Source organism: Gastrolobium bilobum, unplaced genomic scaffold (assembly GCF_033153095.1).
Source record: "Gastrolobium bilobum isolate Gb01-03AN ecotype WA unplaced genomic scaffold, APGP_CSIRO_Gbil_v1 utg1221, whole genome shotgun sequence".
Taxonomy (NCBI): Eukaryota; Viridiplantae; Streptophyta; class Magnoliopsida; order Fabales; family Fabaceae; genus Gastrolobium; species Gastrolobium bilobum.
Window position 1 is genome coordinate 1,932,345 of NW_026897257.1, and position 25,948 is coordinate 1,958,292.

Sequence of the window (25,948 nt, forward strand, 5' to 3'; positions counted from 1 at the left end):
TGATTAAATAGTGAAAATAATATTACTTATTCATTAAAAACTAAAGTAATGTCAACTGATTTTGAGGATGAAAATAGATATTTATTTTATTAATAAATAAATAAATATATGCTAATAGTTTTTTTTTTGGAAATATTCCAATCGGTTTATTGCTTGGCAACTAATCCGATTCGGGACGGGTCCATGATTAAGGCTTTAAACCTCTTCCAAAAGTGATACGGGGAGATTCAAACACATGCTCTCATCCCCACCTGAGCTACCACCATTTGGTCTAATATTTTTTATTTATTTTTTAATCGACCAAGTTGAGTTAGTAGGAACAGTGACCATTTTGCCACGTTTGAACAAAAAAATTACCAGACTGTCACGCCAACAGTAAATTTTGCCAAATAATCCGCTACACAGTGTAGCAAATTATGCATGCAAGTAATTCGCTACACAGTGTAGCGAAATATGTCACGTCAGAACCAAAAATGCCACATGTCAAATTTAATTTCTCAAAATTTGACATGTGACATTTTTGGTTCTGTGCATTCTGACGTGGCATATTTCGCTACATTGTGTAGCGAATTACTTGCAAGCATAATTCGCTACACTGTGTAGCGAATTATGCCGCGTGATATTTTAACAAAATTTACTGTTGACGTAACAGTCTGATAATTTTTTTATCTAAATATGACAAAATGATCACCATTTCCCGTGAGCCCACGATGACAACGTGTGTGGTAGTAAATCATTAGTAGATGACTTTATAAGGCTATGCTTGACCGTGAGATATTGGGGACAGGGGACTAGTGCTGATGTGAGTGAGGTTGGAAGACTTCCGTGCTGCAATAAGAAGCAATGGTTAAACTATTTAAAAGAGGGACTCTCTAGTTATTGGAGAAAGTCAAACTGCAACTTCATGAACATAACTTTCAAGTTCTAATGTTGTTTTCTACTCCCTTGACCACAGCGTTTGGGAAGGGCAACATTCCTCGGATTACATCACATTTATTTGTTACAATTTGATCTTTCAGTTTGAATAAAGTTCATATACAAATTAATTTTTTCCCTAAAATATTAGATTGTCATGGTTTTCTTCAAAGAAAAAATAAAGGAAAACAAAAGGCAACTTATACCCAGTGGGAAAAAAATAGTTATTTTTCTTTTTTGTAAGTAAAAATAGTAAATATTAGGCGCACGTGCGAGAAGGTTTGAAAAGTTTTCAACAGGGTGGAACGGTGGATTGATTAGCTGGCACACAGGTGGTAGGGCCTTCGCTTAAGAGAAAAGATCTAAACGTTTACAATGTGATGCAATTTTGGTGTGAAATAAATTCTCATAATGAGATGGATCTCCGTACTCTGATGTGAAAATTCGTCAACATGTCATACAGGGAATCATAACTATACAAAAGTGGATCAATGATAAAAAAGAATGAGAGAAAAAAAAATGATAAAATAGGTAATTACGAAATCATAACCATTGATTTACTTTTGTATAATTGTGATCTTCTCACATTACGATATCATGTTTTTTTGACACATCAAAGTATCCATTTCCAAGAACATTTCACCATCCATGAGATTGGGGTTTTAAAATCATATATGATGATTTGATGTTACACAAAATATTAATCACTAAATATATCAAGACAAGTCTCTATTTCTAGGCGATGATTGTATTGTATTGAGTCAATTACAAATGAATCCCTAAATTAAATTAGTGGGTTTTAAAGCTTTTTTAATGCAGGATAATATTAGCTTATTTTTCACAGAACTAAAAGCCACAGTAAATAATAACTCACGCTAATTATTAAAAAACTTAAATATTTTAGTTCATCATCCAATACTTGTTGAATGCTTTTTTTTCGTTAGTTTACAGGATCACTTTTTCACCTATTTGATTATATTTTTTTTAAGCCTCTTTCATTCTCTTTGAATTTGAATGATTTCTTGTATGTTTTTTTATATACTGTTACAGTTGTTATGATTTTAATCATAATTTAAAAAATGACTTTATGTCTCGTCCACAATATTTGCATGTAACATTGTGTAGCAAAGTAATGGTAACTGGATCTAAGAAGAAAGTAAGAATATTAGAAGGAGATATTCTTACTATAAAATAATTATTATTTATTTAATTACTATTATCAGTATTTTTTTTTTCAATATTTTCTCAATATTTTTTCTTTCTAATCCAATAGTGATTAGATAGATAATGAGTTGATACTGAATTTTTTTTTTTTGTAATAAGAATATATTTCCATCAAAATACAATATCAACAACCATGATAATTAAAATTTTGATAACAATCAAATAAAGTGAGGAGACACGTGTATATTAAATATTGCTTAAGGGGATGACAAAATCATTATATTTTTTGTATTTTGAAAATGAGATAATCTTTAACAATATATTTTTTCGAAGACATGTTGTTAGTTTTTGTCTATAAATTTTATGTGGTTAAATTATAATTTAAGTACGAATATCCCTGTATCACAATCAAAAACAATTATATCGTATTTACAAAAAAAAAAAAAAAACAATTATATCGTTGACAAATATGTTACGTATTCTGATAGTTTAAATTCAATTACGAACTCAATTTAAATTTCTAAGAAAATTACTATCAGAAATAAATATTACCACTTTGCCCTCATACAAAAATATAACACCAATTTATTCTTATTTGACCGTTGACCGATTTATGTATTTGAGTATAGAAGGTTGATACTCGAATATATTGCGTGAAACAGAAAATACTCAAGTACACAAGTTGACATATTCGAATATTATTCGTGATTTAGATTTTTATGAACATTTACTCGAGTACATGGGTGGTGTACTCGAGTAAATATTCATAAAAACTCAGATCACGAATAATGATCAAGTATTCAGCCAAATCACAAGCAATACTCGTAATATTAGACTTAACTCGTGTGATATGAAGAGGGGTTTAGAGAGTATCACAAGACTTATTTGCGTTATAAAATTTGAGAAATTTTACCATAAAACTTTGGAAGGTCATAACTTTTGTCTCGGGTGTCCGAATCAGGTGTTATTTTTTTTATTTCACATAACTTTTCGAGATTTACGGGCTTACAAATCCCTTGATCATAATTTTTTTCCAAAAAATACTTCTTTGTGCCCTTTTGATATATTTTATCCTTGCAAATGATGTTATTTAAATTTTTACTTTTCAATACTAACAAATAATCTTTCGAAATCTTATAGAGCATAGATATCAAAAAGTTACGTGAGATAAATTTTTTTATTTAATTTGGACCCTAATATTCTAGATTGGGACAAGATCTTTTTACACTAGTGTAAGAGTTATAAGTCTTACACTCAATCTTGATCATTGATCTACTTGTATCCAATGGCTTACATTACTACAAAATTAAAGCCCTTAGATATAAGTGGAATCAATGGTCAAGATTAACAGTGTAACTTACACTGGTATAAAATGATCCTAACTCTTCTAAATTTTATGATTTTCTAAAATTTTGTTAAAAACTCATTATGCTCGAGTACATAACCCTAATATTCGAGTAGAAACTCACAATACATGATTTACTCGAGTATATTGATTACGAATGTGAGCATCGATCAACTATTAAATTGGGAAAATTAATATTATGTTTAGGAAAAATATCATATTTTTTAAATAATTCAAAAACAGAGGTATAATAATATTTTTTAATGGATTTTATTTTTCTTATGTCATATAAGATAAATTTTCTCTCCTACTCTCACAATAAATGGTGGGACCCACTTTATTTTTAAAAAAAGAAAAGAGAAAAAAGATATAACACATAAATTGAGTAAAAGTAGGAGACAAAATTTCTCTTATATAACATAATACAAATAAAACTCTTTTTTAATTTAATCAGGGGCAAAATAGTAAAAAAAACTGCCTCTTCTTACTTCTCAAGTTTTAAACGCGTCAGTGTCATGAAATTATCCCTCAAATTGGGGCTTTTTGACCCTTATAACCCTTTATTAATAATTAATTACCAAATTGACCTTCATTATAAACTATTTCAAAAATTTAACCCCTTCCAAAAACATAACACCAATCTGCCCCTGTTTGACCGTTGACCACCAAGCCTACCCGGGTACACCCCTCCCTACACGGGTATTTTTTGAAATTTTATGCCTACCAGGGTAGGAAGTGGTGTACCCGGGTATATTTCTTGAGATCTGGAAAATTGCTTGAACTATTTACCCGTGTAGGGAGGGGTGTACCCGGGTAAATATGTGTTTGCAGCAGTTTTGCCTTGTTTTATAGCCTAAATTGATCCTGGAACTTATCTTGGTTTAGTTGCTATGTGTTCGGATAATGCAATTTTTTTTTTGGGGGCTTCTAGATTCGTGGCTTTTTGGGGCAGCCACAACTTGAGAGTGCACTCACTGGCATGGACTTGGTAGTTATACCTGCTGGTGTGCCAAGGAAACCTGGAATGACAAGGGATGATTTATTTAAAATAAATGCTGGAATTGTGAGGACCCTTTGTGAAGGAATTGCCAAGTGCTGCCCCAATGCTATTGTCAACTTGATTAGCAATCCAGTGAATTCCACTGTTGCAATTGCTGCTGAGGTTTTTAAGAAAGCTGGTACATATGATCCAAAGCGGCTCCTGGGTGTTACAACCCTTGACGTTGTGAGGGCAAATACTTTTGTGGTAAACATTGCTTTCCTGTTCTTATTTAAACAGCCTACGCCCCATAATTAAATTTCCTTCTTGTTGTGTTGCAGAACTAAAATATCGAAAATGAGACAGAAAGTTTAAAATATAATCAAGGTCTTGAATCTATAACTAATGAGGATTCACATAACTCATAAATGTTAACTGTTAGATCCAATTAGTTTATTTAAGTTTTTTTGAGAAATATTTATAATTATAACAATGGGTTGGACATAACAGATATTTCCATATTGTGAGATTTATCTACAATGCTACTTTAGTGGAATTGCATGAGTAAGGTGGGTGTTGGTCCTGTCATGTTTTTTTCTTGCAGGCAGAGGTACTGGGAGTTGATCCAAGAGAGGTTGATGTTCCGGTAGTGGGAGGTCATTCAGGAGTCACAATATTGCCCCTTTTGTCACAGGTCAACGTATGGTTTGGTTCATTTCCCACTAAGGATTTTAACGTTGTATCTTCAGATGGGGCATTGGTGAGAGCTGCAGCTAGAGATGGTGAGAGTCACTACTCTCTTGTGGGATGCACTTGTGCACCTGCTTTTCAGTTCCAGGACTTTGAGCGCAAAACGTTTTCAACTCATTGCTCGCTTTCCCCAAATGGAGCCTCTCATCACTGTTCAACCAAATCAAGCAATTTACCCCTCCCTACCCGGGTAAATAATTCAAGCAATTTTTCAGATCTCAAGAAAAATACCCGGGTACACCCCTTCCTACTCGGGTAGGCATAAAATTTCAAAAAATACCCGGGTAAGGAGGAGTGTACCCGGTAGGCTTGGTGGTCAACAGTCAAATAAGGGCAGATTGGTGTTATGTTTTTGAGAGAATTAAATTTTTGAAATAATTTAAAATGAAGGTCAATTTAATAATTAATTATTAATAAAAGGTTATAAGGGTAAAAAAAAAAAAAAAAAAAACCCTCAAATTAGAATTCCCCCTAGAGATGCAATTGCAAACAAATAACGTTACAGTTGATATTCAGTTTGAAACGTGATTGCCACGTCACACGTACTTGCACACATCTACACTGTCCGTCTGTCGCAAAGACTATACCGGATTCTTTCCTGTTTCATCCAAAAAATATGACTATACCGGAAACCTCTCTTCCCTCCCATCCCACATATTTCGCTATTAAATATTTAGGTGTGCCAGCGAATTCTACGCGAACATCCATCTGATACCATTGTCCTAAAAAAAACACACACTCTCTCTCTATATATATTAATAACGAGTTTGATGTTTAATTTTTAAAAATATATATAATTGTGTTATTTTAATTAAAAGAAAAAATATACAATAAAAATTAAAAAAAAAGCGAGTTATTTTTTTATTTTAATTTTTATATTAAAAATAATAATTTTAACTAAAATGACCATTTTTTAAAAAAACTAATATTTTTTCTATAAATGACTGTGTCCGTATATTTCACTTTCTGTTAGAAAATTCATTATTTTTGATTTTTTCTCTTGCCATAAAAAAGAGAATGCATTTACATTGCGGAAGTTACAAACTTTACACACACATGACATGACTGGTTGAATCATTATAATAAACCTAATGAGGTGAGAGTTATATTATTGGAGAAATATAAAATTACGCATTTTATCATTGGATACACTTTGAAGTTTGAAGTGGATTGTGCTCACCATTAATATCATTTCATAACCATCCTAACTCATTTTGTATTGTAAAAAACTCAATTTACACACTTCAAGGGTCAATACGTACATGCCTAAGCAAATTTTGAAATGCACCTAAATTACAAAAATAAATCTTAATATTTGTTTTATTTGATCGAACAATAATATACCGATAAGAATTTCTTTGATCAATTATCGTAAATGTCTTTTACTAAAAGATACTGTATTAAGATTTAAAAAATTCCATATATATATAAATATATATTTATTAACATCTTATAAATTATAGATTTTAACGAGGAATTTAGGCACCCCATGCCAAATTGTTTTTTAGAAAAAGAAAAGAAAAGAGAAAGGTTTTAAAAAGAATTATGGAAGATAATCTGAGCTAATGTTACCATTAAGCTCAAAATTAGCATAAAAAAAGAAGATGATCAATGGTGATTTCGTAAATAGCATAAAATGCGTGTCGTAAGGCAGGAGGGAAAATGGAAATTTCATAATTTTGTCGTCCGTTACTGTTATTATTTTATGATAATGTGTGCAATATTGGTTTTACCGGTTTAGGGCAATGTTGTGCACTCCACGAAAATGTCCAGAGTGTCAACCAATGCCATTCCTCTCTCTCCTTCTCGGTGACCCCACCCGACCACCCAGCAAACAAGAAACCTCAATTTTTTGAATTTGTTAAATAATTGAAAAAATAAAAAATAAAATAAAAATAAGACAACGAGATATATTACACACACAAAAAGAGAGAGAGAAAGACGTAGCAACTCTCTACAGAGAGAAAGTGAAGCTCAAATTTGATTACCGTATATATTAATGAATAATCCGCTATAGTACACCTCATTTCTTCAAAAAGCTTTTGAGGAGAGAGAGAGAGAGAGAGAGAGAAAACCAGACTCAATTCGCTCGATAACCTTTGTTTTCTTCTTCTTTATCGTTTTCTCCAGCTTCTAATTTTAGCTCTTCTCGCTCAGAATTTTCGTTGAAACTTCAAAGCTATCACTCTCTGCTGTCCGATCTGACTCACCGAGTTTCCTTTTTCCGGTTCAACTCGGATGAGTTAGCCTGGAAGATCGCTCCGCATTAATCGCCATGGTAAACTCGGCTGAAACTTTCCTTTTTCCTTTGACTCTTGGAGCTGCTTCGTTGAATCTGTTGGACTTCGATTTTATTTTTTTATTTTTTATTTTTTTGGAATTTTTATGCACGACTGCGATGTGTTTGGGGGATATTATTGTGTTTCTAGACTGGTTTTTGGTGTTTGGATGCATCCGATGAATTTTCAATTTTTCGTGTTGAAAGTTATGATAGTCGATCCATGCATTACTGAAAAAGGATCCTGTGATATGGAACTTGGCGAATATGAACGGGTGATTAATAAGATTGGGCTAATTTTGGACAGGCAGTGTACATAATTTGATATTTGATAGGTTAGAAGCCGGAAAATTCTACTCGATGAGTTTAATTATTGAGTCTTGCAACATAGATTAGTGATTGGAGGGGAGTTGAATATTAAGCAGAATAAAAGTATTCATTATTCGGCATATTTCTCTATAAATATCCTTGCATGGACATGGTCTCAATGGTAATAAAAATAAATGAGGTGAAGGCCATAAGGTTTAACTATTTGGTTAAAAGGGAGCTAATTAGTATTGAAGAAAGAAGGGCTGGTATGAGATTTTGGTATTTCCAAAATTTTGTAGAAAGTATTATGAACTACGCTATCTATGGAGGATTCTTTTCCTGCAAATGCCATGGAATAGATTTTTTTTAATAGATAAACTTAGCAAGGTTGATTTGGGATCGATGGAAAAATGACAGGAATAACTTCATCCTACTAAAGTAAAAGAAATTTGAAGTACAGTCTTTTGCTAGAAATTCTGAATAGATTTGCATGAAATTGTTCATTCACGGTTGTATTACAAACTATAAAAGTTGAAAATATATCGACAATAAGCTTTGTTGAATGGCAACTCTGTAGCTTGTCTTTGCATATAATTGCCTGACAAAATTAAAAGAAAATGACATTAACCCTGCTAGATTTTTTAACCCATACTTACAACATAATCTATGATGATTTACATTTTGATCACCAAGATATAATGACATAGCCAGCCCAGAAATGTGTTGATCAATTGCCTTTGTTAGTTTGTTTATTTATGGATCTACTACTTGTTACTTTATCTTTTGTTTGTTGATTTAAATAATCTTTTGTTTTCGTTCTTTCATTTTTATCGTTAATGATTGTTCTTGCTTTTAAATTAAAATGAAGTTAAATGTGGTATGCATAAACCTGTAAACTAAATCTTTAGGGTTGGCAATGCTATTTATGGCCAGGAGCACAATTGCTTGCATTCATTTCCTCTTGTTTCTTTTCAGCAATTTGATTACATATATGGCTTTACTAGCTACAGTTACTCACTGTAGACAACTACTTTATCTTCCATTCTGAGTATGTCTTTTGGAACCGTGTGAAATTATATAAGTTTAAGATTATATATATATATACATACATTAAATATCTGTTTTATATGATGTTTATTTATTTCAAAATTAATGCATTCTTTGTGTTTGTGCAGTAATGTTTCTTTGAATTTACATGTTTGCTCTGAAATGTTCAATATGTTTGTCTTTGCAGTCTGCACCAGTGAACATTATTGTAGGTTCTCATGTCTGGGCTGAAGATCCAGTGCAAGCATGGATTGGTGGAGAAGTTTCTAAAATCAATGGTGAAGAAATCCATGTTCGCACCACAGATGGGAAAACAGTGAGTCAAACTGTCTGTACGCCGTGTGTGAGAAATTGTTTGTGTAGATTCTTTGTTCAGTATATTATTTTGGGTTTTGCAACTGTTTTTCTAGTACTCCTTTGAGATTCTAGTTGGGTCAAATCACTTTTAGGAATTATATAAGTTTCTTCGTTTACAATGTAATCCTATTAAATTGTGCCTGTAATGCTTATTTATATCTTTAACTACAGAAATTCCAGCTTTATTCCTTCTTTGTTATTTATATCCTTTCTATTTGACCAGTAATTAAACAAGAGTGAATAAGGCTTACAGTTATGATTTTAACAATCTGGAAATCTGGTTACAGGTTGTCAAAAATATCTCAAAGGTTTTTCCCAAGGATAATGAAGCCCCTCCTGGAGGTGTGGATGACATGACAAAATTGTCATACTTGCACGAACCAGGAGTTCTGCACAATTTGGCAACTAGATATGAACTCAATGAAATCTATGTAAGATTCTAATGTTTATATTACTTCATTTAATGCTGATATTGTTTAAGTTGAGTAAGTGTGGAAACTTGTGAATAATACAATCATGCTACTCCTCCATCATCATTGCAGACGTATACTGGAAACATCCTGATTGCGATAAACCCATTTCAAAGGTTACCGCATCTATATGATACTCACATGATGGAACAATATAAAGGAGCTGCGTTTGGAGAGTTGAGTCCCCATGTTTTTGCAGTTGCAGATGTTGCATACAGGTGACTGACTGATAGATGTCAATGTCATTTTCTGTATATATTCTTTTCACATGGTTTATTTATGTCCATATTTTAATGTTTGTTAGGGCGATGATGAATGAAGGAAAAAGCAATTCAATCCTGGTTAGCGGTGAGAGTGGAGCTGGTAAGACAGAGACAACTAAAATGCTTATGAGATATCTTGCATACCTTGGGGGCCGATCTGGAGTAGAAGGGCGGACAGTTGAACAACAAGTTCTAGAAGTATGATGTGGCCACTTTTTATGTTTTTGATATCTCATCTCTCTTTTTACACTACTTTATAACTTTTAGCTCTTTTATATTATTTCATTTTATTCCAGATTTTGCTAGATATATAGGGTGGTAAAAGTTGTGGAAGCGTTTTCCTCATTCTTGCTTCTGTGCTAATTATTTTGCAGTCTAATCCAGTCCTTGAAGCATTTGGCAATGCCAAAACAGTTAGAAATAATAACTCAAGGTGAGCGTTGACAGATGCAAGGAATATCAAGTAAAATGAAACTGTCATAAAATGGTTAGGCAAAGTGATTGTGACTATGTTACTTCATAGAGAGATGAAGAAGAAACTGTGATAGACCAGTTAAGCTCATAATTGGCTAAATTTTATTAACTCTTAGAATTTTGGGTTCTGTTTGCCAGCAATATATTGTACTAATCAATAAACAGTAGAAAAATATTGCTTTCTTGTTCAAACCTGATATAACACGTCCTTGTCATGTTACTGTCCTCATTTTGAGATGCAGTCGTTTTGGTAAATTTGTTGAGATTCAATTTGACAACAAGGGAAGGATCTCTGGGGCAGCTATACGGACTTATTTACTTGAGAGATCCCGTGTTTGTCAAATTTCAGATCCTGAAAGAAATTACCATTGCTTTTACCTTCTTTGTGCAGCACCAGCTGAGGTAAAAGTATTCTTTCTTGATATTGAAATGCTCCCTCATCTTTGTCGCAAAAATTGGATCCTACATTAATATGTCATTTTTAATCATTATAACTCTTTATTTTATAGGAAAGAGAGAAGTATAAGCTGGGAAGTCCTAGCTCTTTCCATTACTTAAATCAATCCAATTGCTATGTGCTGGATGGAGTGGATGATGCACATGAATATCTTGCAACTAGAAGGGCAATGGATGTTGTTGGAATCAGTGAGGAGGAACAGGCTAGTCTTCCCGAATCCTATTTGTTAATGAAATAGAATTTTTTTAAAATTGCTTTAATGATATAACCCTATATTTCAGGAGGCAATTTTCAGGGTTGTCGCAGCAATTTTGCACCTTGGAAATGTTGACTTTGCAAAAGGAGAGGAGATTGACTCTTCTGTCATCAAGGATGAGAAGTCTAGGTTCCATCTTAATGTGACTGCCGAACTTCTTAAGTATGCTCAACATAATCCTTTTTTGCATTACTATATTATGATTTTGTTGATATTCTGTACATTTTAACATAAAATTATTGTAGGTGTGATGTTAAGAGCTTGGAAGATGCACTGATCAAGCGTGTGATGGTAACGCCTGAGGAGGTTATTACAAGGACCCTTGATCCTGTTGCAGCTCTTGGTAGCAGGGATGCATTCTCTAAGACCATTTATTCGCGTTTGTTTGATTGGTAATGAGCCCTTAGTACTACTTTTATGTATAATATTCTAAGTCCTACACAGAGCCTCTCTGTTGCATCAATGTGTTCGAGGAAAGAAAGAACTATTGAAAAGCTCTTTAAATCAAATGTATTGCATAGGACCTAAACAATTTTATTCTTACTGAAGGACTGTATATTAACGTTTAAAATCATGAATTTAGTTTCTGTTATAAATATTACTTTAGAAATATGGTAATTGTGTTTATAGCTGAAATATCCACATGGCAAGATACTGGAGTTATTTGTTGTTATCAGTAGTCTCCTGGAAAAACAAGTTATGTGATTGGACCAATAATTGTTCTAGATTTCGTTTCTTCAAGTTTTCATATTCTGACAAATTCATATTATTGCTTTCAGGCTTGTGGAGAAGATTAACAATTCAATTGGGCAAGATCCAAATTCAAAATCTATCATTGGAGTTCTTGATATCTATGGGTTTGAAAGTTTTAAGTTAAACAGGTAAGCTAATGATTTCATCTAGCACTTATGGTTTATTATGTAACCTTGCATCTGATAAATTTGTTTTCTCAGTTTTGAGCAGTTCTGTATTAACTTTACAAATGAGAAGCTGCAACAACATTTTAATCAGGTTTGGTAATTTCTGGTACACTTTGTGATCCATATTCTATAATTTTTATTGGCTGGATAATTGAGGTTTTTTTAACTGAATGATTGCAGCATGTCTTTAAAATGGAACAAGAAGAATATACCAAAGAAGAGATTGATTGGAGTTACATAGAGTTTGTTGACAACCAAGATGTTTTGGATCTGATAGAGAAGGTATTTTACTGTTGTTTGCTGCCTTATGACCAATTATAGTAAGTACAAAATGCAAGTGCGTGCGGGAGCGTATGTGTTTTTTTTTTTAATGCATGGCCTATCAAATGATATTGAAGTGTAATATTTTATTTAGTTATATAAACACTTTCTCGTTTTCCTACACAATAAATTCAGGTAATGATAATTTTAATATTCAATCATCTGCAGAAACCTGGAGGAATAATTGCACTTCTTGATGAAGCCTGGTATGCGGCTGGCAGTGATTACCTTTTCTGAAACTATTTTCTTTTATTATCTCCGTTTTATACTTGTATGCTATTTCCAGTTTGTTGAAAGTAAGATTTGTATAAAACTTATAATATCAGGCATTGGTTGAACTCTGTAGTTTGGTTGGACTCATATTAGCCTGGTTATGTGACACAGTATGTTTCCTAAGTCTACCCATGAAACATTTGCTCAAAAGTTGTACCAGACATTCAAAAACAACAAGCGCTTTATCAAACCTAAACTTTCTCGGACTAGTTTTGCCATATCTCATTATGCTGGGGAGGTAGATATATTTGATCTTTTTTATTACATGCTCCCTTTTATGACTTTTTTTATTTAAGTGATGCTTGAATATTTTGCTTTCCTTCTTTTGACTATTATTTCTTTGTCCAGGTGACATATCTGGCTGATATGTTTCTTGACAAAAACAAGGATTATGTGGTAGCAGAACATCAGGATCTGCTGACAGCCTCAAAATGCTCATTTGTGGCGGGTCTATTCCCCCCTTCTCCAGAGGAGTCTTCAAAATCATCGAAGTTCTCTTCAATAGGATCTCGCTTCAAGGTATCATTAATTTTACCACTCTTTTTCTGAGCTATATTATAATTCATTATCATACAATCTTTGACATTCCTGTCTCAGGTATCTGGGGTCTTTGTTTTTATGTTTCACAAGTAATAAATGACACATTTCTGAAAAATGCAGTTACAACTTCAATCTTTGATGGAGACCTTAAGTTCGACAGAACCTCACTATATCAGATGTGTGAAGCCAAATAATGTTCTCAAGCCTGCTATTTTTGAAAATCTCAATATTATGCAACAATTACGCTGTGGTGTGAGTATATCATGGTCTTTCTTTGTCTTCATTGGCTTTATATAACTGAGCAAAGAAGGAAGAATATCTCTGGCACCTGTTTACACTTGATGTTTATTTGTCTCTCCATTATTTGCTTTAGGGCGTTCTTGAGGCAATTAGAATCAGCTGTGCTGGATATCCTACCAGACGGACCTTTTATGAATTCCTTAACAGATTTGGTGTTCTTGCCCCTGAAGTTCTGGATGGAAAGTAAAGCTCATCTCCTTTTTGGGCTGTCTTTATCTTTAAATTGCACAACGGTTTTTTGTGTTTTTCTTGCAAAACTTATTTGCCTCGAATTTGTATGATTTCTAGGGCAGTTACTGTTTTACCTATGGCTTAACTCTTGGACTCTCTTGCTAGCATCTTGTCTCCATTTACATGTTAATTGTTCTTATATGTTCCTTTTCAGCTATGATGATAAGGTTGCGTGCCAAATGATCCTGGATAAAATGGGCATGAAAGGCTATCAGGTGATTCAGTACTCCTTACAACTTGAAATGTTGACGGTGCATGGGAGGGTCAGTTTTGGAAAAGAGGATCAGCGAACCATGTCCAACTATTTACCTAAATCAATGGCACCCTGCCTGAGTGCCAATCTCTGAATTATTCTTTAACACATATATGGTGGTCAATCCTCTGCCAAGCATCTGCAGCTAATATAATTTATCTAATTAGCAATGAGTATGGTTATGATGCTGAAGCATTAAGACTACACAAATGTCTTGAGAGGTTTATGGAGCTTTTGAAACAACCTTGTACTATTCATGTTGACTATCCCAGGGAAAAAATTTAATAAGCAGACAAAATAGAAGTATAAGCTTATTGACTTGTCTGCTTGTTTGATCCACTCTATAACCGCTTTCATAATATCTATATAACTTCCAGCGACTCCTGAACTTTATGAATTGAAAATTTGCTATATTTTTTTAGGGAAAAATGTGTATCATTTAAAAGGATGGTCCTTTTAGATCAAAGTAGTGTATTTTTTTGAAATTAAAATTAAATTTTTTTCCCTCCACTCTCTACCCCATGTTTTATTCCTTTGTCTCTCTTAAAAGGATATAAGCGTGTGTCCTTTAAAAGGACACATACTTTTTCCATTTTTTATTTTATAATTATTACCTTTTGCATCTAGTAATTTTTTTTTTGAGAAGAATGAGTAATTTGTTAAACTATAGGCAAGTCTATCCATATGAATGGATTTTGTAAACTATGAAGTGATACAAGATTTATAATGGTTTACCAGATAGGCAAGGCAAAGGTTTTCCTAAGAGCTGGTCAGATGGCTGAGTTGGATGCAAGAAGAGCAGAGGTTCTTGGGAATGCAGCTAGAATCATCCAGAGGCAAATACGTACCCATATTGCACGCAAGGAATTCATTGAATTGCGCCAAGCTGCAATCCATTTGCAATCTAATTTGCGAGGTAGCCTTCCTCTTCTCTTAATATGCTTGCTTTGATATTTGTTGCTTCCTTGTTTAGTAGTTTTATGACCTTCACTGCATGATCGGATTAGCTTAATTTTTACAAAAAGGAAAATGCTTTTTTTTTTTTCCTTTCAAAAGTTCCCTGTGAGATATCGATTATAAGCTATTTTGAACACAAAATGAGCTATTCCAAGCCCACCAAGTCAATCTCTTCAATCATCTCTAATTACTGAAGCAGTACTCCTACCTTCTATCAGTACTGAAAAATATTACCTAATTTTAGCTAGTGATGTCTGATGACATTTTTTAAAATTGCTCCTCTATGAACTATATCAACATGTAAACCACCAAAACTGAAGTGAGACTGAATGGTCGTAAAAAAACCCATAGGGTATGTCTAAAAGGCCCAAATCCACCAAATATGAAAATTGCCCACTTATTCCGTTAAATGAAAAAGTTCAGAACTAAAAAGAAATATGGACATACTTACAAATTGGGCTTGCTATCAACAATTAAGTCTTGTTTCTTTGCTCATTCAGCTTATGTTTCATCAAACCCCTAGTTGTTATAATGTATTAGTGTTCATGGTATTCTAGAATTCATGCAGCATTGAATCAGTTGGGATCTTCACCTTAAGTAGATTTATTTCTCATGATTTGGTCTATATAAACTACTTATCCTAATCTGTTGCTATTGATTCTTATGGTGCTTTTCAATAACTAATAGGAATGTTGGCTCGGAAGCTCTATGAGCAGTTACGACGTGTAGCAGCAGCTGTGAAAATAGAAAAGAACTTCAAGGGGTACACTGCTAGGAAATCTTACTTAACAGCACGATCATCTGCAATTATATTACAGACAGGTTTAAGGGCTATGAAGGCTCGTGATGAATTTAGATTTAGAAAGCAAACAAAGGCTGCAATTCATGTCCAGGTGCGGTTGTTGATCCCCTTCATAGTTAGACCTTTAGTTGAGAAAATGAAATCACGCAACTTTGGTATTTGACTCGCTATAATTATCTTTTTTGATAATCTCTTCAGGCTCATTTGCGTCGGCAAATTGCATATTCATATTATAAAAGATTGCAAAAGGCTGCAATTGTTACTCAATGCGGTTGGAGGGCTCGGGTTGCTAGAAGGGAGCTTAGAACGCTTAAAATGGTTTGAATTATACTTTCTCTTTTATGATGTTGGAGTGATATGGAGTACTAAGTCTTGCTTTATAAGAAGTTGGTTTGGGAGTAATAGTTTGTGTAACTGTATTCAGGCTGCAAGAGAAACAGGGGCCCTTAAAGAAGCAAAAGACAAACTAGAAAAGCGTGTTGAAGAACTTACATGGCGTTTGCAAATTGAGAAGCGCTTGAGAGTAATTTCATTATCATATGTTTTCATATATTAAATTGCCATTTTAATTGCCGATATAAATATCGCAATTTTTAATACCATAAACTTATCTTCTTTTTAACTGATTACAGACTGATTTGGAAGAGGAAAAGACACAAGAACTTGCTAAGTTACAGGATGCATTACATGCAATGCAATTACAAGTAGAAGAAGCAAATGCCAGGGTCATCAAAGAGCGTGAGGCAGCACAGAAAGCTATTGAAGAAGCACCTCCAGTTATTAAGGAGACTCCTGTTATAATTCAAGATACTGAAAAGATTAATTCTTTATTGGCTGAAGTCAATAGTTTGAAGGTAGGGAATCTTTTATTATATTGATCATACACCATTAATTTAATAAATTCATAGAATTTTCTGATACGAGTTATTTGTAAGTTTCTTGTGAAAAAAAAATGTTTAAAAAGTAAATAGATGCTTTCTTTAACCTAAGCAGTGAACTACTTTTTGAAATTACACGAATGCTTCTACTATTTTTTAACCTTTGTTTCTGATTGAGTCTTTCAAATTAATGTGCAAGGAATCTGTTAGAATCCAATCTGTAACAAAGATGAAGAAGGAAATGAGATAGAAACTTATATTGATTAAATCTGAACACTAGGGAATTCAATAGGTTCAGTACATTCAAAGAAATGCAATAGAGATAGAAAATTAAGGGAAAAGCAAGAAAATACAGTAATGAGGGTCAGAACAATTAGAGAGGTTCTGAATTCTCTCCCAAGATCCAATTCCAGTTCCAAAAGATTTCACTTTACCTTTCTCTCCTAATATACCATTACTCCTAACCTAACAGATTTTCCCTCCAACTTTCTCTCCCTCATTTCCCATGCTTGTCCATGTTAGCCACTCTGTTGGTTGTGCTCCCCTGCTTCCTTTATATTTTTTCTAGTGTAGAACCTAATTGCTATGGGCCCGTATCAGAATCCTAGGATTTCATTCATCTTTCCAAGATTGATGAAAGTAATTATAGTTACATAATTATTTGCGGACAGCTCATCCTGCAATCTTAGTTCAGTTATCTTATCTAGCTTCTCTGTTACGTACCTTCAATGATAATTGATTGAACAGTACTGAAAAGCTCACGAAAGTTATTGGAAAAGAGGGTAAAAGAAAGTTAACGTTAGTTGTTGTGGGGTTACTAAATTCATTTACAATGAACTAAACACTTTTGATGTCCGATACAGGAATCACTGCTATTGGAAAAAGAGGCTAAAGAAGAGGCCAGAAAAGCTCAGGCTGAGACTGAAGCCAGAAATAAGGAGCTGATTAAAAAAGTTGAAGATTCTGACCGCAAAGTGGATCAACTCCAGGAATTGGTTCAGAGGTTAGTAAAGCTTGTGGAGATAAAGGATCTGTATAGTTAGTGAATACTACTTCTGTAGTGCTTATATTCAGTTTACATTATTACAGAAGGATGAACAAACAATTTTCAGATTCTGATGACAATGCAAATGTATAGAATTTCAATATTATGTAGCTTAATATACTTTATTTTTCTATTCCCTGACCCTACAATGCATCCAAGAATTACTCCTATTATAGTTTGTCTATCAACTGTTATCAACCATTCTCTTCCATCTGTTCATAATGCGTTTTAACTTTTTTTATGCCTTTGGATATGCCTCTTCTTGCCCCATTAATAACCATCTATACCTGTCTTAATATAAATCTAATTTTCAAAAACAACTCTTGTGATGCAGATTGGAGGAAAAAATTTCCAATTCAGAGTCAGAAAATCAAGTTCTTCGCCAGCAAGCATTGGCTGTATCACCAACTGGAAAAGCTCTGTCTGCAAGACCAAGGACAGTGATTATTCAGGTAAGAAAACAAATATGTAATTATTACTCAACATTATAGTATATGAAGAGAGAGAGAGAGAGATTTACAACAAGATTTCATGCATGACATGCAGAGGACACCAGAAAATGGGAATGCTCTGAATGGTGAAGCAAAAATTGGACCAGTAAGAGGATGTTGTTTTTTATGAATATCTATGTAATTAATTTTGGTAATGGAAGGTTTTGTTTAATTTGTTAAATTGTTACCTTCTATATGTTTTAGGATATGACCCTTGCTGCATCATATGTACGGGAGCCTGAATCTGAGGGAAAACCACAAAAATCTCTTAATGAGAAGCAGCAAGTGAGTGGCTACATACATGCGCAGAACAATTTGAATCTGTGATATATACTTCAAACCACCTTTTCAATTTAATTATTTTCCCCTTATTTTCTTGTTGATTCCTCGTAAAAAGTTTCATTTTCTGGTTCAGGAAAACCAGGACTTGTTGATCAAGTGTATATCACAAGATTTGGGATTTTCTGGGGGCAAACCTGTTGCTGCATGTGTCATATATAAATGCCTTCTTCACTGGAGGTCATTTGAAGTTGAAAGAACAAGTGTCTTTGACCGTATCATTCAAACAATAGCGTCTGCTGTTGAGGTGACTTAACTCTATTTGATTACTTGTATATCATTGATGATGCAGTGCTTTTGCTATTAAAAGTACTTGTGTCAATTTCTGAAATGCCAAAAATATGTTACTAACAGTGACTTCTGTACCATTGAAGACCCAGGATAATACTGATGCATTAGCCTATTGGTTGTCTAATACATCTACTTTGTTGTTGCTACTCCAACGCACTCTCAAAGCAAGTGGAGCTGCCAGCTTAACACCACAACGGCGGAGAACAGCATCGTCTTCTCTGTTTGGAAGAATGTCTCAAGTATGAAGCAACTGGATATTCTTTCTGAAGAAAATTTTCTCAGTTTATTTAGATTTCATTTATCTTACAATTTTGGTTGCCTTCCGTGATTCTAGGGGCTAAGGGCATCTCCCCAAAGTGCTGGATTGCCATTTCTTAATGGTCGAGGTCTTAGCAAACTGGAAGATTTACGACAAGTGGAAGCAAAATATCCAGCACTGCTTTTTAAGCAACAGCTTACTGCCTTCCTTGAAAAAATATATGGAATGATAAGAGACAACCTGAAAAAGGAGATATCCCCATTACTTGGACTATGTATACAGGTAAAATATCTTACATTTTTTGGGGGTGGGGGGAGGAAATGGCAATTAAAATTTTCAAAAATTCTCATTGGTTAAGCGACTTTAGCAATTAACAAGTCATGTGGATATTAAGTGAATATCACCTGTTATTTATGTTACTTGTGCAAGAATCATAACGTATATTTATGCAAATTAGACGAATATAAATTGTTTATAAAATATAAGACATGCAGGATATATGTGAAGGAGGCACTATGCTTGTAGTGACTGCTGAAGATTGATAACTAGAAAAGAAAACATTTTCCTCTCTACGTGATAAATCAGGAAGAAATTCATAGAAATGAAAAGTTTCATCTGCTAATTCCACCTATACTATCTTCTTTTCTTATGGTAAAAAGTTGTTTACAAGTATTCCCTAAATCACTAGTAGGTATATGTGCATGTCCTTTGTCTATATGCAGCAGTCACATAAGGCTTGTGTTAAGCTTAATTCTCTGGGTGTATTTATTTGTTTATTTATCTTGTCTTTATGATAAAACAATTGCAGGCTCCAAGGACCTCGCGTCAAAGTTTAGTAAAAGGACGCTCACATGCTAATGCAGTTGCTCAGCAAGCTTTAATTGCTCACTGGCAAAGCATTGTGAACAGCTTGAACAGTTATCTAAAGATAATGAAAGCAAACTATGTAAGTTTAACTTTTAGTGTCTGCATTTCAGTTGTCTGAATATGTTCTGAACCTCTTAAGGTCTGGTTTAACAGGCGCCCCCTTTCTTGGTCCGTAAAGTGTTCACTCAAATATTCTCATTCATCAATGTTCAACTATTCAACAGGTAATCTTTCTCTCCCCTCTTTGCAATGCATGTCATATTGCAGAATTCAGACTTTTTGATTGACCTAATCTGATCACTTCTGCAGTCTTTTGTTGCGTCGCGAGTGTTGTTCGTTTAGCAATGGGGAGTATGTAAAGACAGGTTTGGCTGAATTAGAACAGTGGTGCATCGAGGCAACAGAGGAGGTAAGCACAAAGCAACTATTTCGGATCTTTTACTTTTTCCATTTTTAAATCTTCATCTCGATCTATTGTGCACAGTATACGGGCTCCGCTTGGGACGAACTGAAACATATCAGGCAGGCTGTTGGATTCCTGGTAAGAGTCAGTTCGATACAAATTCAAATTCTATTCAATAGCGTTGCCTATCGTGTAAACAACCGACTCTCATTCTTCTGTCTCAGGTGATACATCAAAAACCCAAAAAGTCCCTGAATGAAATAACAAAGGAGCTTTGCCCTGTGGGTGCCTACTTTCTTTCTAAACTATTTATGATGAGCTCACACTTCGCTCTGATTCTTTTACTAAGTATAATGTATTGGTGCTGCAGGTTCTCAGTATACAACAGTTATACAGGATAAGTACAATGTACTGGGATGACAAATACGGCACTCACAGTGTGTCTACAGACGTAAGTTAACATTGCTAATTTTTGTGGTTCAAATCGGTTTGTTATATTTTTATAAGTCGAACGTGCACATCTTTTGCACAATTTCCAAGCTGGAACACCTGCAATGTGATAAATCTCAAAAGACCTTTCCTGATTATATATGCAGGTTATAACAAGCATGAGAGCTATGATGTCTGAGGACTCTAATAATGCTGTCAGCACTTCTTTCCTCTTAGATGATGACTCGAGGTACAGTATCAACTTCAGCAAACAATTTAATATTGCATTGCTTGTCTTGGTCTTTGCTGTTGCATTTCTTCTTGAACCTTTGAATATGGATGCAGCATTCCATTTTCGGTGGATGACATTTCCAAATCAATGCAACAAGTAGAAGTAGCAGATGTGGATCCTCCTCCGTTGATACGTGAGAACTCAGGATTTGGTTTCTTACTAGCACGGTCAGAGTGATACAAATAATCGGTGATTAATGCCTCTAATGCTCCATCTTGTGGCAATCCCCGGGGCATTGCACAAAGTTGCAGGTGCCAAGCTGTGCATATAATTTCTTCGTCATCACGTATATAGCATATTTTCGCCAACTCAGGCTTCTAATATTGGTTTGTTGCCTGGGTTAATTCATTTTTACCCCTCAAGTTTCATCAACACAAGGGGTTTTGTTAAGAAGCCATGTCACAATTGACATGAGTCACGTGACAAATGGCGATCATAGGTAGAGGCTGGTGTTCAGGCACTGCTGTCACACCTGCTCAAGGTTCTTTTCTCATATTGTTAGTTTCCAAGTGTTATAGGTGGGTGCAGTTAGTGACTCCATGTATTTTATAGAGCTTATTTGTTTCATTTGGTTGCAATTTGTATTTACTTGTGCAATATTCTTTTTTCTTTTTTTAAAATTTAAACATAAGATAGGTTTTTTCCTTTCAACGACTGAGTTATAATGAATGACTCAGTGCCCCTGTACAGACGTGTGATCATTTATTTAAGTTTCATTTCTTTTTTTAATATATCTTGAAATTTCATGTTGAAGGAGGACTAGCATTATATATACTAAAGAAAAAAATTCAATTTGCAATTTACAACTAGAAGTTGCCAGCTTCTAAATCTTAAAGAATATATAATTACTTCCTTTCATACTTCTCCTTGGCATTATGTATTCAAGGGGTTGGTAAAAGATCCTTTTACATATGAAATGTGAAGGTGTGAAAGAATCAACGTACAAATAAATGAATAAACAGTGTAAGTTAGCTACAGCAGAAAGCTCTTCTGGAGGCTTGTTTTGTAATTACCATTTATTCAGTTCAGTCCATGCTTACCTTGCATAATGTTTCGAAGGTGCTTCGGTTATTCTTAATCCCTTCGTGTTGATGAATTGATGGATTCTTCTAATAATTTTGCTACAGTTGCTCTTTTCATTTGTATGTGACACATCTTGAAATACAATGCTGAAATTAAGGGTATGCCCGCTAAACCATGCTGGCTTTGAAACATAGTACCAGATATATAGCGATGTGAACTTCAGCAATTTAAGCACTATCTCGTGTCTAAAAATATTCTTATTTTCAAGTATTGGGAGTTTATTCTACAAAATTATCATCATTTAATTTTAAAAACAAAGAGGGCATAAATCATTGTCATTTTAAGTTTTATACAGTGAAAGGTAAGGGAAAATTCTTTAAGGGATAAAAAAAAAAGGTAATGTGAACTAAAATTAAATGTCACCAAAGAAATTTCAAGTTAATTGATTATTTTTTTTGAAAAAAGTACTATAAAATTATAAGTAATTATTGGTTTGAGACAACCAAGCATAAAATCCTTTTGCAAAATCACGTTTATTTTGCAAAATCCTATCAGTGACACAAATACAACTACAACCTCAACAAAGGACATTGATATTATTAGTTCAGTAAATCAGGAGTCGGATGTCCCAACAGCATTGTTGAACTTCATACCATTTTCCGTCCCCACAGCATTGTTGAACTTCATTCCATTTTCCGTCCCAACAGCATTGTTGAACTTCCTACGATTTTCCATCACAATGGATGATTGATCTAATTGACCTTGGGCAGGTTGCATCTCTGATTTCTTTTTCTCCTTGAGAATTGCCTGCCTAGGCATTACTTCTAAAAGAAAGCTTCCTCCGTTCCATACTGACGCAGAAACCTTGAGTATTTGGAAAACTACATGCAATTCATATGACAAAAATATAGGGACAGTGAGTGCCATGGTTGCCACTGTAAATACGCCCTGAAGAAAAATGTACATTAACATGCGATTTTGATCTCCAAGCAGCCCACTTAAGCGCCACCATATATTGTTTGCTTTCTGAGCTTTTTTCGAGAGTTCCCTATGAAACAATGAAGTCAATAATGAGAGAAAGATCTATCCTACCAATCTAAAACACACAGAAAAAGCCTAAGTTTTTAGTTTTAACCCTTTTTAGAACTTCTATTTGAATAGTTGACATATTTTTATGAAATTAGATAAAAGAAATTGACCCAAAAAAGTGTAGGGAAGTATATGAATGCTCATTGATTACTTGTAGGAAGTCATGACTTCAGGATCTCTTAAAAACCTTTGCCGGCGTAAGACGTTGACAATGAGGAAGTATAGGACCTGCCACAGACTGTAAACTACCAAGGGTACCAGAAACAGCCATGTCCAGAGATATGATTTATCTTCAACATAAGGCCATGTAGCTCGTCGAGCAGATTCCTCTGGATGCATGGCTTCGAAGGTTGCAGGATTCCACCACCGAATGGTAAAGAAAACTATTCCTGGAAAGAACTATTACGTTAAAGGCATAATATAACAAAAAATAGATGCTATAAGAAACATAAAGTTGGCATATCTATCACAAGTCCGTTCCACTGATTGCATATCTTTAACAATGTCATATCTATGTGGAAGTTCTAAAGAACTTTACTAATTGAAGGTATAAAAAAACTAAAATGGTTACGATAAAGCATATCTTAAATCCACTGGTTGTATATGAAAATGAAGGTCTAATAACTTACCAGGTAAAAGATGGATAAGAACACTGACAATTTTGTCAAGAGAGCTGAAAACCAAGCCGCAGCGCCAAACAATCAAAGCCCATGCCAATGGCCCCTGCAAAAGCACTTGAACAAGTCACAAAATCGACAAATAAATTATCCTTGTGCCAAGGAGTCAAATTATCAGGGATAACGCTCTTACCTCAGCAAAAGAAAAGCAAACCATGAAAAGCTTCTCGTTCCTCGGATAAAAAAGAAGACCAACCAAGAAGATTGTATTGGCATAATAACAAAAATCCTGAAACATACTAGACAACCATGTAACTACTTTACTTTCATTGCGTATATTTCTAGAGAGGCAACTCATAACCATATGAAAGAGATTAATGGGAATATTGAGACACAGTAATGATTTTAATTAATAACGGCATGGAAACATAGTTAGAATTGACAAAATCGTCGTCATTAATGATAGAGCTTTCTGATTTAAAAGCTCCAACCAAGTAATAGAGCTTTCTGATGTAAATCTCCAACCAATCATGTTAAATGCTTTAAATATTCGTCCTTTCCAATTGCTTTGGTAATTCAATTAACCATTCTTTTTGCTAACGTCTGTATACTTAAACCACATGAGAAGAAAAATAAAATGATAAGCAAATATTTATAATGCAACTCATCCCTAATCTTTAGTTATTTGGGAATAGCTGGGGCGTATCCATAATCAATGGTCTCCTTCTCTGTTTAGGGCTACATATTCAGTCGGATAGATGCCTATTACCTCAACCTGTTTTTTTTTTTTGGGGGTGAGATTTGTGTCTTTAGGCCTCATTCAACTCAAAAAATGTACTCTTCAATAAAGGAGTTGGCAGTTTTCACCTCTGGTTTTGACAGTCACAGATTATTGATTACTGTCTCATATCACAAACTACCTGCGAATGCTACAAAAGTAGAACCGAACTCAAACTAATCCTAGAAATAAATATAAGCTTCCAGAATCAAATAATGATTCAATACATTATACTTATTACAGTGCACTTCAAAAACAAAATTTGAGATAACTTAGCTTACCAGTAGATAGTAATGCCATTTCAAGAACCTATAGTATATCCAACGAAGAGGAACAAAGGTGAAGTAGAACAAACAATATACATAGGGAGTGTCTTGGGGTCCTGGTAGGAGAAACAAAATGGAAAAAAGAAAGAAAGAAAGAAAAAAAAAATCTGAATTTATTCAAAGAAAAACATTAAAAAACGTTGCGAATGCGTGTGAAACTTATCAACTTACTTGCCCCCAAGATGAAGCAAAACCCACCAAAGCCAAGGACCCCCAAAAGATGCGTCACCTAAACATTTATAAAAGAATGATAAAAAGTTGAAATTTGTTCAGAATCGACATAGTCAGATACACAAGACAAGACTATCCAATGGGTCAAGCTTACTATAAAAAGCCAATTGAATTTATCAGCATCCAAAAAATCAAATAGATAAAAATAAAAGTAAAACGAGAACAACGAAAAACCCACCTTGTTGATGAACCTTTCATGTTCTTCAGCCTGTTTGGCGATCTTAACCGCCTGTTTTGAAAGCAGTTGCTTTTGTTTGGACAGTATCTCCTTCATTTAGCCAAAACCAAAAGAGACCAATAACATCGTACAAATCAAACAAAGAAAAAAAAAAAGAAAAGAAAAGAAAAAAAGTAGACACAATAATGTACGGAAATCAAAATCAACATCGTTTACCTTAGATCTATCTGTGAACCTCTGTTTCACCTTCGGAGGCGAATCTCCATTCGTATACTCTGTTGCATGGTCTTCTTCGTTGTCTGACATTTTTACTACACAGTCGCCAACTCGCGTTCGAGAAGAGAGATGGTGGTGCTCCGAAGTTCCAAGGTTATCACATACTCACACACACACTTCATGAAATCCGAATTGGAATATTCTTGTTAATCAATAATCATTTATACGCATATATTTTTTTTTTTATTATTTATATGAATCATGCCACATTATTATCAATGCAAAGTGTGCTGTTGTTGTTACTTTGTTTATTATAAAATATTATCTTTTGTTTGGTAGGTGTAAAATATTATCTTTAACAGCAATTGGTTCATCTTTTTTTTTTTATAATCATTCCAAAAGATATAATTAATGATTCAAAAAGACTTAACTGGTCAGTTCTTAACTTCTTTGTTTAATTATTCAAAGAATAAATAATTTGAAAAATAATAATGATTTTATGGATATATATTATATCCTAACTACCCACCTAAGA

The 25,948-nt window shown here is 33.9% G+C and overlaps 3 protein-coding genes across 3 annotated transcripts; 2 read left to right on the top strand and 1 right to left on the bottom strand.

The window, feature by feature from the left end:
* Positions 1-2,047: 2,047 nt before the first annotated feature.
* Positions 2,048-5,412, top strand: LOC133305474 (malate dehydrogenase, glyoxysomal-like). The gene is made up of 3 exons (XM_061505706.1): positions 2,048-2,071; positions 4,356-4,670; positions 5,008-5,412. Exons 1-3 carry the CDS (start codon positions 2,048-2,050, stop codon positions 5,410-5,412), a joined length of 744 nt encoding a protein of 247 aa, XP_061361690.1.
* Positions 5,413-7,107: 1,695 nt separating this feature from the next.
* Positions 7,108-21,649, top strand: LOC133305539 (myosin-17-like). The gene is made up of 39 exons (XM_061505791.1): positions 7,108-7,431; positions 8,975-9,103; positions 9,432-9,575; positions 9,687-9,832; positions 9,919-10,075; positions 10,252-10,310; positions 10,594-10,753; positions 10,861-11,010; positions 11,090-11,226; positions 11,310-11,456; positions 11,844-11,945; positions 12,018-12,075; positions 12,165-12,266; positions 12,474-12,511; positions 12,690-12,816; positions 12,927-13,097; positions 13,239-13,370; positions 13,492-13,601; positions 13,804-13,864; positions 14,641-14,818; positions 15,547-15,752; positions 15,860-15,979; positions 16,086-16,184; positions 16,294-16,515; positions 17,403-17,542; positions 17,919-18,036; positions 18,131-18,181; positions 18,280-18,360; positions 18,491-18,661; positions 18,789-18,944; positions 19,040-19,246; positions 19,773-19,910; positions 19,985-20,055; positions 20,141-20,240; positions 20,316-20,372; positions 20,459-20,515; positions 20,605-20,685; positions 20,831-20,913; positions 21,009-21,649. The coding sequence occupies exons 1-39, from the start codon at positions 7,429-7,431 to the stop codon at positions 21,130-21,132; spliced, it is 4,593 nt and encodes a 1,530-aa protein (XP_061361775.1). The 5' UTR covers positions 7,108-7,428; the 3' UTR covers positions 21,133-21,649.
* A 748-nt stretch (positions 21,650-22,397) lies between these two features.
* On the bottom strand, positions 22,398-25,597 carry LOC133305405 (glycerophosphocholine acyltransferase 1-like). The gene is made up of 8 exons (XM_061505621.1): positions 25,414-25,597; positions 25,198-25,287; positions 24,960-25,017; positions 24,744-24,844; positions 23,878-23,973; positions 23,697-23,790; positions 23,219-23,456; positions 22,398-23,026 (listed from the first exon to the last, which is right to left on the bottom strand). The coding sequence occupies exons 1-8, from the start codon at positions 25,501-25,503 to the stop codon at positions 22,591-22,593; spliced, it is 1,203 nt and encodes a 400-aa protein (XP_061361605.1). The 5' UTR covers positions 25,504-25,597; the 3' UTR covers positions 22,398-22,590.
* Between the last annotated feature and the right edge of the window lie 351 nt (positions 25,598-25,948).

What these genes read in the sequence shown, in the direction of transcription:
- LOC133305474 (XM_061505706.1), top strand. Translation starts at nt 2,048, where the DNA reads ATGGTAACTGGATCTAAGAAGAAA. An exon ending in TAACTGGATCTAAGAAGAAA is followed by an intron (nt 2,072 to 4,355) that starts GTAAGAATATTA and finishes GGGGGCTTCTAG; the next exon opens with ATTCGTGGCTTTTTGGGGCA. An exon ending in TGAGGGCAAATACTTTTGTG is followed by an intron (nt 4,671 to 5,007) that starts GTAAACATTGCT and finishes TTTTTCTTGCAG; the next exon opens with GCAGAGGTACTGGGAGTTGA.
- LOC133305539 (XM_061505791.1), top strand. An exon ending in TATCTCATTATGCTGGGGAG is followed by an intron (nt 12,817 to 12,926) that starts GTAGATATATTT and finishes TTCTTTGTCCAG; the next exon opens with GTGACATATCTGGCTGATAT. An exon ending in TGTTTGGAAGAATGTCTCAA is followed by an intron (nt 18,945 to 19,039) that starts GTATGAAGCAAC and finishes CCGTGATTCTAG; the next exon opens with GGGCTAAGGGCATCTCCCCA.
- LOC133305405 (XM_061505621.1), bottom strand. Translation starts at nt 25,503, where the DNA reads ATGTCAGACAACGAAGAAGACCATGCAACAGAGTATACGAATGGAGAT. An exon ending in GGTTCACAGATAGATCTAAG is followed by an intron (nt 25,288 to 25,413) that starts GTAAACGATGTT and finishes GGCTAAATGAAG; the next exon opens with GAGATACTGTCCAAACAAAA. An exon ending in ATGAAAGGTTCATCAACAAG is followed by an intron (nt 25,018 to 25,197) that starts GTGGGTTTTTCG and finishes ATAAATGTTTAG; the next exon opens with GTGACGCATCTTTTGGGGGT.